Source organism: Diadema setosum, chromosome 8 (assembly GCF_964275005.1).
Source record: "Diadema setosum chromosome 8, eeDiaSeto1, whole genome shotgun sequence".
NCBI lineage: Eukaryota > Metazoa > Echinodermata > Echinoidea > Diadematoida > Diadematidae > Diadema > Diadema setosum.
In genome coordinates, this window is record NC_092692.1 from 14,734,013 (window position 1) to 14,749,382 (window position 15,370).

Below are 15,370 nucleotides of genomic sequence, written 5' to 3' on the forward strand. Positions count from 1 at the left end.
TAGCGATTGCGTGCACAAAAACTTAATTTAAAAAGAAATCAAATCTGTAAAAGGCATTTTCAGATTTTTCTAAAACGTCGGATGTGTTCTAATACTCATTATGTACGCAGTTAGGCAATCCACATGCATTAGGGAAACTTACCCTGTTAGTCCTCATTTCATATCTCCCTATAGTTCCTTGCGCCACCCCCCCCCCCAAAAAAAAAAACAACAACAACAGCAACAACAACAACCAACCAACCAACCAAACTAACAAACAAACAAACAAAAATGAAAGGTGTTATCATGTCAGAAAGGAGCAAACATCATGGGCTGAAAAGAAAATGATTGTGATTATATTTTTTAGGCCAAATGACTTGTTCGCTTGACTGCATCTAAACTTCAGGACAGGTACTTCAAAACAAAACAAAACTGCAGGTTAAATGATTGTTTTTTTCGATTCAAGTAAATGAAACTGAACTTGAACATAATAATGAGCAAGTATACTGACATACATTTCATGTGTTTACTTACTTATACTTCTCCTTCATTCATTTGCCATCTGCCGGGTCGTCACTCAAGCGGTCTTCCTCTTTCCCGGAGTTGCCGATCACGGCAAAACAAACGTGAACTATCACAGTCAAACGAATTACTAAAATTATTCTTAAAAATAAAAAAATAAATAAATAACGCAGAGTCCATATTATGGATAATGATTGACGTCAAGATTGCGGAATTCCCTCTACTTTATAATTTCTCCTGGATAAAGTTTGTAAAAAGTTTGATCACAAAAGAAGTTAACTCCGTTCTTTTTAATTTGAGATGAAGCTGTTAAAACATAAATATGAAGAAGTCATAAAGAGGTAAAAGAAGAAAATATTGAATTTTCAATGCTAACTTTAAGAATACGTATTCCAATATGACTGTAACAAGTGGGGATCAATGGAAATGTTTTATTTCACTCTATCTAAAAATGGACTTACTTTAAATGTTTAAAAATGTTAACCCCCACCCCTTTTGGCTTGTTTCTTTTGAATAAGAAAGGACATTTGGAAAATTTAGTACATCTGTCACGTTCCTCTTGGCTTCAGTCGAGATCCATGCATGATGGACTATCAAGTTTTGTTAAAGTGAACCAAAAGCAAACGAAGTGGGAGAAAGAGAGACAGTGGTAATTTACCCCGTCGTAAAAGACAACCTTCGGGTTAATGCTGTTTGTATTGTCACGTTCAAGTAGAATGAATTCACCAGACGTCCTTCTTGTCCTTGGGTCATTATAGCGACATTCGTGGTCTGGCTGGTGTTGGTATACTTCACAGGGAAGCGCCGAAGAAGAGGTTTTGCCGTATTTGTCCACTTTCGATTAGCCTGCAAAGTAAGAAGCTCCTGGCGTTTTTATCCATTTCACGAGCGGAGAACCAAAAGGGATGATGTTAAATGTGTTTCCTTTATCCGAGAAAAAGAAGGGAGGACAAACCGGGAACGATCACGGCCAACAGAAACACATTTTGGTGAACAATTTGGTCATGACATTGAAACAACGGATGGCAGTCTGTCACGGGCGGAAAAGCCATAGCCCATTTAGTCGGCTAGTCGGTCAGAGAAAGATCGTTAAAGGGATAGGTGCCTCCATGTAGATATATGTAGTTGGTCTCATTTTCTTTGCTGATTTCTGTTTGTTTGTTTTTTGTAATAACAAGAAGGTGTAATAACTGCGACTCACAGAATCAAAACATATACCGGGGTCAGAAATTAAAGAGACAATCAGCAAAAATTCAGCATCGAAACTGCTGAACTCATGGGTCATATTGTAGACGCTCACCATTGACTCACTATTGACGACGGTGAGTTTTAGCTCAGTCGGTAGCGCGTCTGCCTCACGATCCAAAGGACCCGGGTTCGATTCCCGAGTCCCACTGAGAAATGCTTTATGTAATCATACCGTCCCCTCTATAATAAGAGGCAAAACACCCTGTCCCTCGAATAGGACATAAAATGGAGCGAGAGTCACGACTCATGCATGTAAAAGATCCCGCTTCATTTATTCATTGCAAAAGAGCAGGGTGTTTAACCCTATGTGCCGGTGAAGTGGTCCGGCCTAATATCCACCTGGACCCCATGGAAGACCAGTTATTACAGCTGAATATATGATATCGAGCCATCTTCTCAGATGGAAATGAAAAAAAAAAACAAAAACAAAAACAAACAAACAAACAAACAAACAAACAGCAAGTTATCAACATGCTGCTATAGTGGGGAAAAGCAGATAAAATAAACTCTTACGTGTGCAGGCCTCCTGGAAAATACAGAAAATTCTATTCCTCACAATACCATTTAATCGCGTTGAGAGATGGATTCACCAGCTGACACATCTTAATTTTGCCACATGCCACTATCCTATATGATAGATACATCTGGAGATGAAATCAGGGTCATCTGAAAGGGCTTGCAAACTGGGCCTTGTTCATTACAGTGAACGATAAACGATGAAAAAGCCAGACACACTGTGACTTGGTATTTTAGTGGTGTCTACTCCTGAATGTCAAGTCTTTTCATTCTTATGACTAGAAGAAAATATCAAAAAGAATCGTCCACAGATAATCATTTTTTGTCGTCTAAGTCGCTAGAATCAATTCAACTTCTGTGGATTAACCGTTTGGAGTAATACTATGTGTTAAACCTCATTTTCTCCCTTGGCTTTTAGTGTTTGAAAACTCGATAGCACCTGTCCTCGGTCGGAGGGTTGATGAGACGGGTGCTGTTCGTTATTCGGAAGGTTCGCTATTCCGAATGTTCGTTATTCCGAAGGTTCGTTAATCCGAAACACACAAATTTCCTATACCTAGAGGTTCGTTAATCCGAAAATGAAAAAGGCTTCGTTAATCCGAACATTTGTGGCGTTATTCCGAAGGTTCGTTACTCCGAAGATTTGTTAATCCAAAAATGAAATTCGGAATAACGAACCTTCGAAATAACGAATCTTCGGACTGAAGAGCCTTCGGAATAACGAACCTTCGGAATAACGAGCTGTAACCGATGAGACTCTGAGGAGATAGGGATTATGATTTCCCATCTCTTTTGTCAAGGATCTGCTATTTAATTTGTACATTACTGTAAGGGCAAAAGAATCTTAATGTGAGTAAATATTTTGAGTTGCATTGTCAGTATCTCTAGCCATTGCTGTTCAAGTCTTTTTTTTCCCGCAGGTCTAGTGAAACTGTCATCGGTAAGTATAGATAAAACAACAGACAATTTCTATTCCAAGGTCCGTGGTTCGAGACCCCCTGGCAGCAGGCGGCCGTGCACCTTTCAAGGCGAGGCGCTCTCCTCATCGCCTATAAAGTCCTTCGAAGGGGAATTCAAAAAGCCGTTGGTCTTGTGGTTGCTAGCTGTTGATATAGACAAACATTCACATAACAGATCAAATGTGAATTTAATTCATAATCCTTTCCGTTCAAGCATATCAGGTAGATGACGTCAGGTTTCCTGTCAGTGAAAGCCCGCTTGATGGTACACGGTTATATTGGCCTATTTTCCCATTCAGAGGACCGAAAGTTCCTCCAGATCAGCAACAAGGCCAGTGGTTTCAAGACTCATTCTTCGTATCCACTGTAAGGGACTGGAAACAATTACTTTCCCTTAATTGTAAGCAGTCATTCTTTGGAAACATTTAGGTCAAAGCTAGGAAGACATCGTTAAGCTGTTACATACGCTATGCGCTTCTCGTATCACCAAGTTAGGGTGGCTGTGTCTGCAGATGATACTTTGCTGACCAAACCGTTCAGATTCAAGATAACACTAACTTCGATTACCATCTCCATACATCTTAAAACCGAAGTCTTAAACGACTGCATCATAATTGTTTGTTTTCAACATGATTACCTTTATCTAGATCACTCAAATTGTGGCTACCAGCGAGTCCCACTCAAACCCGAGGCCCTGATTGTCGGGGGAGAGCTTGCCCAGGACGGCGAGTACCCGTGGATCGCTTCTCTCCAAGAGTTTGACCACCACATCTGCGGCGCCACACTCATCGCGCCTAACTTACTGCTGACGGCAGCGCACTGCATGTAAGTTCGCCTGTCCATGCACAAACGCTCTGCGCGTCCGTCCGCACATGGTTAAAATGGCACTTGATTTTTCGAGACCACTTTAGTAGCATTGAGTAGAGTTTATTGTGAAAGCATGTGATGTTACTTAATCCTCTCTTTGCCAGGTGTCAAGAACTGTGGACAGTGGTTACAATAGGCCTTTATACTATGGAGTTTTCTGTGCTAATCGGCGGCACTCAAAGCACACAAAGGGTTGATAAATTCTGGAACTCAGTCGATGTTCACATGGGATAAGTAGCCTTTAAGGCCAATTAATATTGTCCTATGAATCTTCGTAAGGAACATTTTTTTTCTTTTTTTTTCTTTTTGCGCGGAATGAAATGTGGTGAACATGTTCACTTTTATCCCAAATCTCTGTTTGTTTGGGATTTTTTTTAACGTCTATTGTCATGGGTGATTTCTTATGTTTCTTCAGTATACTGTTGGGTGATCCCTAACGTTTTTGATCCATAACTCTACTCAATCGGTATAGTAAACTTTCTGGAGTATGGTGACATGGCACTATATAAGGACTCTTGACTCTTGGAACGGAAATCATTATTTTGTACCCAAAATGTCACATATTTTCACCCAGATGTAAAAAAAAAGAAAAAAAAATGTGTAGGCCCTACCAATGATGTGGTATGCACTGTGATAATTGTGAATAGGCTCTTTCTTGTCAATTAGGCCATTATTTATCATCACTATTTAAAAGTTGTAAACATCATCATTGACAGCATTACCACCATCATTTTGATTGTCGTGGCAAAGGACTATAGTTGATTAAGACGCAGAACATCGCGAACCCTCGGTATATATTGGCTAAACCTCATATACAAATCTCGTTTCGTGCGTTGCTGTACTTTAATGGGAAAATGCAATCGAACGGACCACTGCCCTTGTCGGGGCCATCTCTTTATTAGCTGCATGGGCAAATATTCCAGTGATATCTTAAAGTAGGCAGGCGTCTTCTTTGATCTTAGCACGTCCTCCGTCTTAAACAAGCATGACTATGACAAAAAGGAAGTATATAAGAAACTAAGCTGCATAACCGACAGCAAAGTAAATTTGGATATCTTATGAAAATATCGTCTTGCGATCATTATGCGTAACGCGCTTGGTAACAGTCAACTGCATCAGACGGCGACGTAAGTGTTATACCGTAATGAGTCACCAAGCAAGTGTGACAAACGCAGTAGAGAAACAAAAAAGAATCCCAGCGATAAACAAATCAAAGTAAGAATAAGGATAAAAAACGGCGGACTGCAGTAAGATCAACAAGCGCGTCCTTTGATTGCAGCCCTGACAAAAAGAGGTTAATGCATGATACATCATACTCGAAAGACGCAAAATTGGGGAAAATACCTCTTTAAATCATTATGACTGGACGCCTATGGTTGCTTGATTACTCGACACTAGATGCGAGTGTAAGGCGGGGACGAACATGATGAGGTGGGCTGAGAAGAAAAGACTAGGAAGTGAAATGAACAAATTAAGGGAACACAAATGGTTAAAGACGAATGCGATGACAAGGTACCCTGGATGCATCTTGTAGATTCACGTCCTTGGAGAAACATTAAATCACAACATTAAGTCTCAAGGAGGGAGGGGGAGGGGGGACCAGTAAATGTCGAGGTCAAGATTGAGATCTCTCTAATGATTATTCACGTAATCCTTCACCTTTAATTCTGTGATATTGCCTTGTTGTATGCTGCCAATAGAATTGGTCACGTCCTTAACGGCAGGGTTTATTGGGCATCTTTATAGCAGCGCCACAGCATTTGAACAGTAGCAGATGCAGGAATAATGACGCATTTGCGCATCACGAAAGCTAGTGCGGATCGAGCCTACGTCTTTTTAAGCTTTCTATGCTTCTCATATGTTTGTGTTTTTTTTTCTGGCTGTTCTATTTCTCTTCTTCATATCATATGCTTTCACTTTCATTTTTTTTTTAATATCAAACTCTTGTCCGTCAGTTTCTGGCTAACTAATCAACCCATTGTAATGCCGTTGGTCCTTTGCATTTCAATGTTGTACGACTGCATCTTCATCTTGATCTTTGATTCTTTTGTATTTCGTAGTCACATCTTTATGACAGTTCACAAACAACGAATGCCACTTCTTTTTAGGACCATTTTAGTTACCTACCGACATCGAACTGTTCTTGCCTAAAGTTTCTGACAGAGCATGTCTAGTGTTGGCTCAAATGCTGCCAATCTTTTGTGTTATGACATTGCGTCCGTGCACGCGGGACAAGTCTTCTATAGTACACATGACTATGATTATAGTAAAGTATTCCTCAAGATGTAGGCCATCGTCTGTTAATGTCTTATGTTGGTATGGAGAGTTTTCATAACTCATATACGAAGTTTTTGTATTAAAAAAAAAAATGTAAAGACTCCTTTGCCATTTTATTTGTGCACTTGCACGTGAACTTTATCGACATTTTTGAGGTGTTTTGTAAACGTTAACGGTCAATTATTAAACCCCAGCGTCACCGATGCACCCCATCACCTGTAATGACGTCGACTGGACACAGAGTGATGGTCAGAGAGGTCGCTAATGTCCAGCCAACCGTCACGGCCGCCGCTGGTATCTCGCGCAGAGAGCACGCCATAAAAAGACCAATGGCGGGAGAGGGCAGAAGCGAAACGAAAAAAAAAAAATGACGAGGAAAGCAAACAAAACAAATACAACAACAATGACTTTAAAAAAGGGGGAAGAAAGATGCACAACCGATCGTTAAGGACAAGCAACCTTTTACGGCCAATCTTGCGTCTCTAATGACCCAGGAGCTTGGGCTGTGCTGGCAGAAAATGGACGGCTGGCCATGGGGTTGTAATTGCCCCTAATGAGACCATAACACGGGAATGTTTTGCGGTAATGTCGGAAAAGCGCCGTCTCCTGATGATATAGCATCCGGAAGATATATTTTACACATCAGATGGTAGGCATGTATACAGGACTAGCAATGGCGGAACTAATTCCGCCGGAATCCGTACGGCTTCCTCGCGTGTGTCGATGGGTGACTGTATCTCAAAGTCCGTCATTTTAAAGAAAAACAAAAACAAAAACAAAAACAGCGAGAATGTATAAGCGCAATCTCTCTAACAAATTTTGTAGCAACGACGATTAATGGCATAATTGTAAAACTCTTCGAACCTCCGTCGAAGACTTTTGAACTGCTCATCAATCCAGACGTACGTACGTAACTTTGTAAAAACTAGCAGCCCCACGTCACCATCAAATCTTTCGTTTATTTCATACGTATTTCCATTTCTACGTCAGACTTTTTTTTTTTCAATACATCGATGCGATGGAGTGTCGTACAGCAAACATCTTGTGAAGGAGATCACAGGAGTACAGAGTGGTCCAATAGCACTACATGTCTTAACTTCACAACATGATATCAGAGATACAACTCGTTTGATACAAATGCAGAAATAAATAGAAGAAGGTCATTATTCATTTTGCTATACCGTTTTGGTGTCATTTTAAGCTTCAAGCGAAAAATGGGATGCAACGTAATGCCTGGAACTTAAATATCGATCGACGGCAACATCAAATTGTGAATAATACATTCCGAAATAATGTTTTCACTTCCTGGAATAAATTTGCAACACTTTATAAATGTATCATCGTGATGTTAGCTTACTGCTGTTATTGATGTCGCACTATTATTGAAAATGAAAAAAAAAACACCCACAAAAACAAGTAAACAAACAAACAAACAAACAATGCAAACAATCATCAACAAAAATGAACATTATCAATTGAGAATCAAAGAGGTCATCCTAATTATGTCTACTTACTCTTGCTGCATCGCATTCTTTTTTTTTTTGGGGGGGGGGTGAGAGGAGGGACTGCCGAACGAGTTTTAATGTATTGTCGTAACATATTTTCTGTTACAGTTATAAATAGTTGTAGGAGTCGAAGCTTCATCTGCACCATATTTTTGCCGAGACGATTATAGGTAAATACCGAGACGAGATAAGGTTTGAACCCCTAAGCTTAATACCTCGCGTTGAGTACAAATTGTACACTACCACGAAGCCAATGCGCCTTACTTGTGTATAAGGATAACCATAATCATTGCCTTTGGCATGCCTCATTTGGTTGGATGTCACGAGTAAAACGATGCTTTGTTCTTGACATTCGCAAGTATCAGGGATCAGTCTCGTCCCAAATATGGCAACGTGCTGCATTAAATAACACTGATCAACATTCTTATTCAGGGTAATATTGTAAAATAGTACACTTCAAATGCCATCCGTTATTGCAATGTCTTATTTGCTGCTCATTGAAATGATTTCTGATAATACCATTGGACAAAGCTGGCATATAACGATACCGTCATAGCTGCTATAAGCGAGCTTTAGATCTGCGTCGCGAACGCTACAGACGACGCTATTAGGCTACAAATGGTGTTCTGTACATTCGCGAGACAGCGTTGTCTTAGCGTTCGCGTCGCAGATGTAACGCCCCCTAATATCTGTTTACGAAAGGAATGAGCATTGATTTTGTGATCCTATTTTGAACAGAGAGGTCTTGAACGACGCCTCAATATACAGCGCACTCATGGGAACCAATAACGTATACGATCATCCCGAAACGGCTCAGGCAGCGACGGCCGAAGAAATCTTCCTCCATCCCAACTACGATCGGGAATTCACCGACTTCGACATCGCGGTCATCCGGCTGCAGACACCCATGAACCTGACCGACTACGTCACCACGGCTTGCCTACCGACGAGAGATATGAAGAGCGTATTTGAGAGGGAGAGGACGGTTACCATGTCAGGGTGGGGCACCCTCTACCAGGGAGGTAGGCACCAAGGGGTTTGTTTGTTTGTTTGTTTGTTTGTTTGTTTGCTCATTTTTCCATCTGAGAAGATGTCTAATAGCCCATATTCAGCTACACTAAGCTGGTCTTCCATGGGGTCCAGTTGGATGTGAGGCGGGTCCACTTTACCGGGTTAAACACCCTGCTCTTTGCGATGAATGAATGAAGCGGAATCTTTTACGTGCATGAGTTAGACTCTCTCACACACGGGACCTCCATTTTATCAAGGAGGTTCAAGAGAATGGAGTTACAACTGTCGTATTTTCTTTGAAGTCACGTTCGATGCCGCCACTCGAAAGTATTTGAAGCATGTGGCAAACTGGATCTGCCGCGCAGATAGGAAGACAATATTGACTAATGTCTCATTGCATCATCATCAGCCACTTTCTAACGAAAATATGTCTTTGTGATGGTAATTACTTTTCAAAAGATAGGTGACATATAATGGTAAATACACGGGGATGCGCGAATAGAAATTGCGCAAAAAATGATGAAATGAAAATGAAAATTACTCGACTGGCCGTGCCCGGCCACTAATCTGATATATCTATTAATAAAGAATTATATTTGAAGATTATTCCATATCAATTTTATTTGGCGGTATTCAGTGGAAAAGTGATAAAACCGGCTTTCCAGGAGGGTACAGTTTTTTAACACTTTCACATAATACAGCTCTGATTTACACTTTTGCACATATTTCTGGAAGGGATTGACCTTTGTTTAATGTGCTTTATCATTAAGTGAGATTTCGTTTCATTTGATAGACAAACAAGCAAAATATAGCCAACATTAAGTTAACGTTCAAAATGAATCTTCAGATTGCTCAGCACGACGGCGGCATCAAACCCCGTCACCAAAGGCACAGATGCACCTGTGGAATTCTTTTGTACATCAATGGAAAAGTGACTACTGTTTGAATAATTACAGCCAGTTGGAACTCCATCTTTTAAACCTCCTTGATTTTATGTCCAATCCGAGGAACAGAGTGTTTTGCCTCTTGCTTGAGGGGACGGTACATGATTACACGCAACATTGCTCAGTCCAGACTCGGGTATCGAACCCGGGTCGCTTGGGTCGGAGGCAGAGGCGCTAACGACTGAGCTTGAACTCACCGGGGTGACAAGAAAGGTACATGATGAGAAGAGTTGGATAAACAAGAAGACAGAGAGGAGAAGAGAGAGAGAGAGAGAGGGGGGGGGGGGTGGGGGTGCGCGCACACACCGGTACAGAGAGACGATAAACGGAAATAATGTTTTCGTGAGCGTCATAAAAATGAAATCACTTTGACAATGAATTCGGTCATCTCATTCAGAGTGGACGGTCGAATAGGGGCGGATTATTGAGGGAATATGGGTATACTTTAACAATTTAAGATATTTCGAGAGCTGGGAAGATTTCAAGACACATACCACGAAAAAAAGGTATATATATAGCTACAAAATCAATAAAAGGTACAATGTTAGAATTGGTTAAGTGGTGCTCATGGATTTAGCTTATATCTCGAAGGTTTTTAGAAAAAATGAAGACGGAAATGGAAAGGAAGAGAGAACCTAATGACACAGACAGTCTTAAGTTACTGAAATCGAGAGAGAGAGAGAGAGAGATAGATAATGAGAAAAAGAAAGGAGAAAGAAAAAAGGGGAAGAGAAAGAGAGGTGAGGAAGGTTAAAAGAGAAAGAAGGAATCCAAGAATGAGAATGACAATCGTTACAGTCAGGAATCATTTTCATTCGTAATTTCGTTCGAACACGAGTATTGATAATTATCTCCCATCGATTATCTCCCAAGCTGTCTTATGCACCGAAGGCTCTGTATGGCTGATGCCCAGAGAAGCGATTTCAGAGGTCTTAGTTTTTGCATAAGTTCAGGATTTTTAATTATTTATATTTATGGTATTGAATGTTTAATTTATACTTGGATTTTTTGGGTAATGCACTTTATAACATTGGTATGTATGACACAGCAATTCAGTCTTGTTTATAGGACTGCGAGTGTGGATCCGTGTAAATGAATGTATGCCTTTCCCATGTGAGCCATGAAAAATGCCCAACTTTTCAATTCAGGTTAATCGTACACATATAGTAAGTATTGGCCTTAAACAGAGAGGTCTGGTTTAGAGCATAACACAATCACAGTAAATGCCCTGAATATCAGATAAGTGGTGACAGAAACTACAGCGTTCGAAAATAGTTATGCGAATTATATGTGGGGACATTTATTGATATCATGTTTCTCTGTATCACAATCCACCCACACCTAGAATAAGGCAAACAATGTTAACTGCCACGACGGCGGCTGCACGCGCAGAATTATGCATCAAGTTGGGTTAATCAATGCGATTGTTGACGGGCGAAGTATTGCAGTCTCGCCGAAACGATAACAAGATAGCGAAAATGACCAAGAGCGGTATTCAAATTGGTGTCCATCAAAATACGAGTATTCGATGCTGCTCTGTTCTGAGAAGTTTTTTGGCCCATGGGAGATCGCATTTTATGCGTCGTTTCAATCGATTTGCCAAGGAGTGAGGACAGTTATTTGTCGTTTTCTAGGGCGTCTGACTGATCAGCTACGGGAGGTAAGCGTCCCCCTGGTGAACCTCACTCAGTGCAGAGAGGAGTATAAGCCGTTCCCAATCACCGACAACATGATCTGCACCGGGCCGAAAGAGGGCGGCAAAGACTCTTGCCAGGTTCGATTACCACAATTTAATTGTGAATCAGTAAAATGCTGTCATAACAGGGAGGTGATGTCTACGACGTACTCTGACTTATGAATCGAAGTTACAGCACTCCGAAAGCACACAATCCAAAACACTGATATATTTCTCAAGAGTGAAGAATTTCTCAAATAGTATCCTTGATCCCGTTGTTATAATAATCTGAAAAGTCGCCCAGGGGTGTAATTGCATGTTTTCCGTGGACCTCCCCCTCAACCAAATTGGTCAATTATCATTACTGTTACTATCATTACATGTATTACCATTATATTCATTCTCCTCCTACAACTAGTACTACTTCTGCTATTGTTATTGTTGTTGTTATTGTTGTTATTATTATGATTGTTATTGTTATCGTTGTCTGTTTGGTTCAGGGTGATAGTGGAGGACCAACTGTGACAAAAGAGGGGGACAGGTGGTGGCTGGTAGGGGTAATCATCGGAGGAGTGGGGTGCGCGGTACCAGGCTTCAGGGGTGTGTCGTCCAGTACCATTGCTTTCCAGGACTGGATCCAGCCCATCTTCGAAGGAAGGGATCCAACAAGAAGTATAAACAAACAAGCTAACGAACAAGACTAAGTTAACAAGCGAACATAATTATACACTCAGCAAAAAAAAAAAAAGAAAGTAAACACTTTTTCAAGTTTATCTTTCTCATAGACTATCTGGCTAAAAATGATGTTTTATATACCATGTTAAAGGTAATTTAATTAGCTATCATGAAAATGTTAACTTTACACATGAGTAAACACATTCGTTTTTCTCTTATAAAGGCAAAAAAGTAAAAATTGCAAAATGGACAAGTTGTTATTCAAGCGTATTTGCTCTTCCATATATTAATGAGAATTAAAAAAAAAAATTTAGCACAATAGAAATACAAATTAATTTCCAAAATTCAACCTATGATCCCAATGTCTCTGTAACCCTCCAAAGATAAAGAAAGGCAAAAATAATGGAGGAAAATAAAGAATCTTCTCTCAAATTCGCAGTCAAAAGACATAAGGGAAAATTATGGCGACAAAGAAAGAAGTTTGAAACGTTATTCCACATTAAGAAAATTTGAAATAATATTCGGATCTTGAATTTTGTCTTGTGCATTCTTAAATTCCTTGATTAAAAGGTAATATGAAGAAATTTTGTCGATCTTATCACCTTTACGGCTTACTCCCTATGTCATTTAAAGTTTGAATTGATGGAAAATGCTTTTGTTCCACCTTCAGTTTCCCCACTGTTTGTTTGTTTGTTTGTTTGTTTGTTTGTTTGTTGTTTTTTTTTTTGGGGGGGGGTTAATACTAAGAGAAACAAGGGAACGGAAACTTATTTCTGCTGTTTCATTCATGTCTCTCATTGTGTTAAATTGGTCTTTTGTTATCATTATTATCTTTGAGGGCATTTGCAAATGAATTTCAATATGTCCAATTCTGCAATTTTTACTTTTCTGCCTTGGAGGACAAAAACAAATGTATTCACTCATGCGTAAAATTTCCCTTTGTACAAACCTACCAGGCTGATAGCAAATTAAATAATCTTTGATATGGTATATGACACATTGATTTTTATCTAAATCTTCTATGAAAAATATTAACTGGTAAAAGTGTTTACTTTCTTCTTCTTCTTCTTCTTTTTGCTGAGTGTATATAGGGGTGCTGTTCGTTATTCCGAAGGTTCGATATTCCGAAGGTTCGTTATTCCGAAGGTTCGTTAATCCGAAACACGCAAATTCCATATACCTAGAGGTTCGTTAATCCGAAAATGAAAAAGGGTTCGTTAATCCGAACATTTGTGGCGTTATTCCGAAGGTTCGTTATTCCGAAGATTTGTTCATCCGAAAATGAAATTTGGAAAAACGAACCTTCGGAATAAGGAATCTTCGGACTGAAGAGCCTTCGGAATAACGAACCTTCGGAATAACGAGCTGTAACCGTATATAGCGCCCTACGTGTTTGTTTTGTTTGTTTTTTACTGTTCCATATTCCACATTTCAACAAATAAATACACCATAAACATAACAATACAAAAGCGTGGATGAATTGTCAAGTACAGCATGTAAGACAATTTAACATGTGACATATGAGGAATCTACACAGAAGCATTGCTTGTCGGGTGTAGATTCCCAGATGCTGATGTGAGATTAATTCTTACTTGATATTTACAACTGAAAGGAATGACAAGGTGTTGTCATTACCTCGGTAGAGATATAAGAATAATCCCTTTCTCACTGTGATCAATGTATTCTCAAGGGTCATACTTTACTTCTTTTCCATGCACACACACACACACATGTACACACACATGCAAACATACTTGACGATAAAACAGAAAATATACACACTCCAATATTTTCAAAACGCGGTTAGGGGAGAATCGAAATAAAACATTTATCATTGAATTCAACATAATCCAGGCAACACATACACAAAAATGACATGCTAACATTTCTGCAGTGTCCAGGGTAAAGATTGACATATTTCATTACAGATTGAAATGGAAGGAGTAACGTTTATAGAAAAAAAAAAAAAAAAAAAAACTCGCCAACAAAATTCTTACAATTATGCGAAGGAATGTAGACCAACCATTAGATCGAAAGCGCGCTTGGTGCAAAGATTATAAGTTTAATTGCTGGTTGGTATAGACAAGTTCAGTGTGCCCCACAACAACAACAACAACAACAACAACAACAACAACAACAACAACAACAACAACAACAACAACAACAACAACATCAACAACAACATCAACAACAACAACGTTGCAACTGATTGACAAATTGCCCTACATCGACGTAAATAAGCACTGAATTGATCAGTGTTTTAGTAGTAGCCGTGATAAAAAATCATGGGCGTACGTACTCGAGCAGTATTCGAATCTACGACCTCCTGGGGGGTGTTTCATGAAACTTTTTGTCGGTGATTTACACCGACAACTGTTAAAAGCTACTGAAATCCTTGCGTCTGATTGGCTGATAGCAAATTTGTCGGTGAAAACCTCCGACGAACTCGTTGATGAAACGCCCCCCTGATCTCCGGACAGGCGTCATCTCCACTAGACCACTGAACTGAATTCTTCCGTCAGAGATAATACTGATCAGTTCAGTGCTTATTTACGTCGATGTAGGGCAATTTGTCAATCAGTTGCAATGAAAACATCTCTACGGAAGAATTTCATGAATTTGAACAACAACGTTTTTTGAACGTGTTTGATTTTGAGCCAACTCGTGATAAAGAAACACTGACATCCCGTTTGTGTATAATTTTTTTTTTTCAAATTGTGTTCACAGAGTTTGTGGTATAAGACTGTACATCTTATAATTTATCAATTTATTGTTTTTTGGGGGGTTTTTGCGTGTGTGCATTTTCTTATTGTTGTTATTTTTGTTGTTGTTGTTGTTTGGTTGTTTTTTTTTGTGTGTGTGTAATTGTCACATCTTTCTTCTCTCATTTACCAAGAGGTGGTGACGTGTAAAGAAGGGGAATTCCCGTGCCAGGGTGGATGGTGCGTGCCGTACTACGCAAAGTGTGACGGGTTTCCCGATTGTCGTATGGAGACCGATGAGCTGTATTGCGGTGAGTATGTGATCAAAAAGACATGTGGAAATACAAAGTAACGCAGAAGCAAGGAAGGACGATATATGTATCCATAATCATATACATAATCATTCTTCTTTGATTGTGCGTATTATGTTTAAGATAATATTGTTCCCTTTTCCACCAGAAAGAGGTTAGTCAGGTGATCTCTCATTATT

At 39.6% G+C, this 15,370-nt stretch overlaps 1 protein-coding gene across 1 annotated transcript in view; it reads left to right on the forward strand.

Moving 5' to 3' along the window:
* The window catches only part of LOC140232077 (uncharacterized), a 46,341-nt gene that overhangs the window by 26,363 nt on the left and 4,608 nt on the right, over positions 1-15,370 (forward strand). The window contains exons 7-11 of the mRNA XM_072312229.1: positions 3,872-4,049; positions 8,612-8,895; positions 11,463-11,602; positions 12,004-12,175; positions 15,075-15,191. Coding sequence (XP_072168330.1) covers positions 3,872-4,049; positions 8,612-8,895; positions 11,463-11,602; positions 12,004-12,175; positions 15,075-15,191 — 891 coding nt within the window. The remainder of the gene's footprint in view (positions 1-3,871; positions 4,050-8,611; positions 8,896-11,462; positions 11,603-12,003; positions 12,176-15,074; positions 15,192-15,370) is intronic.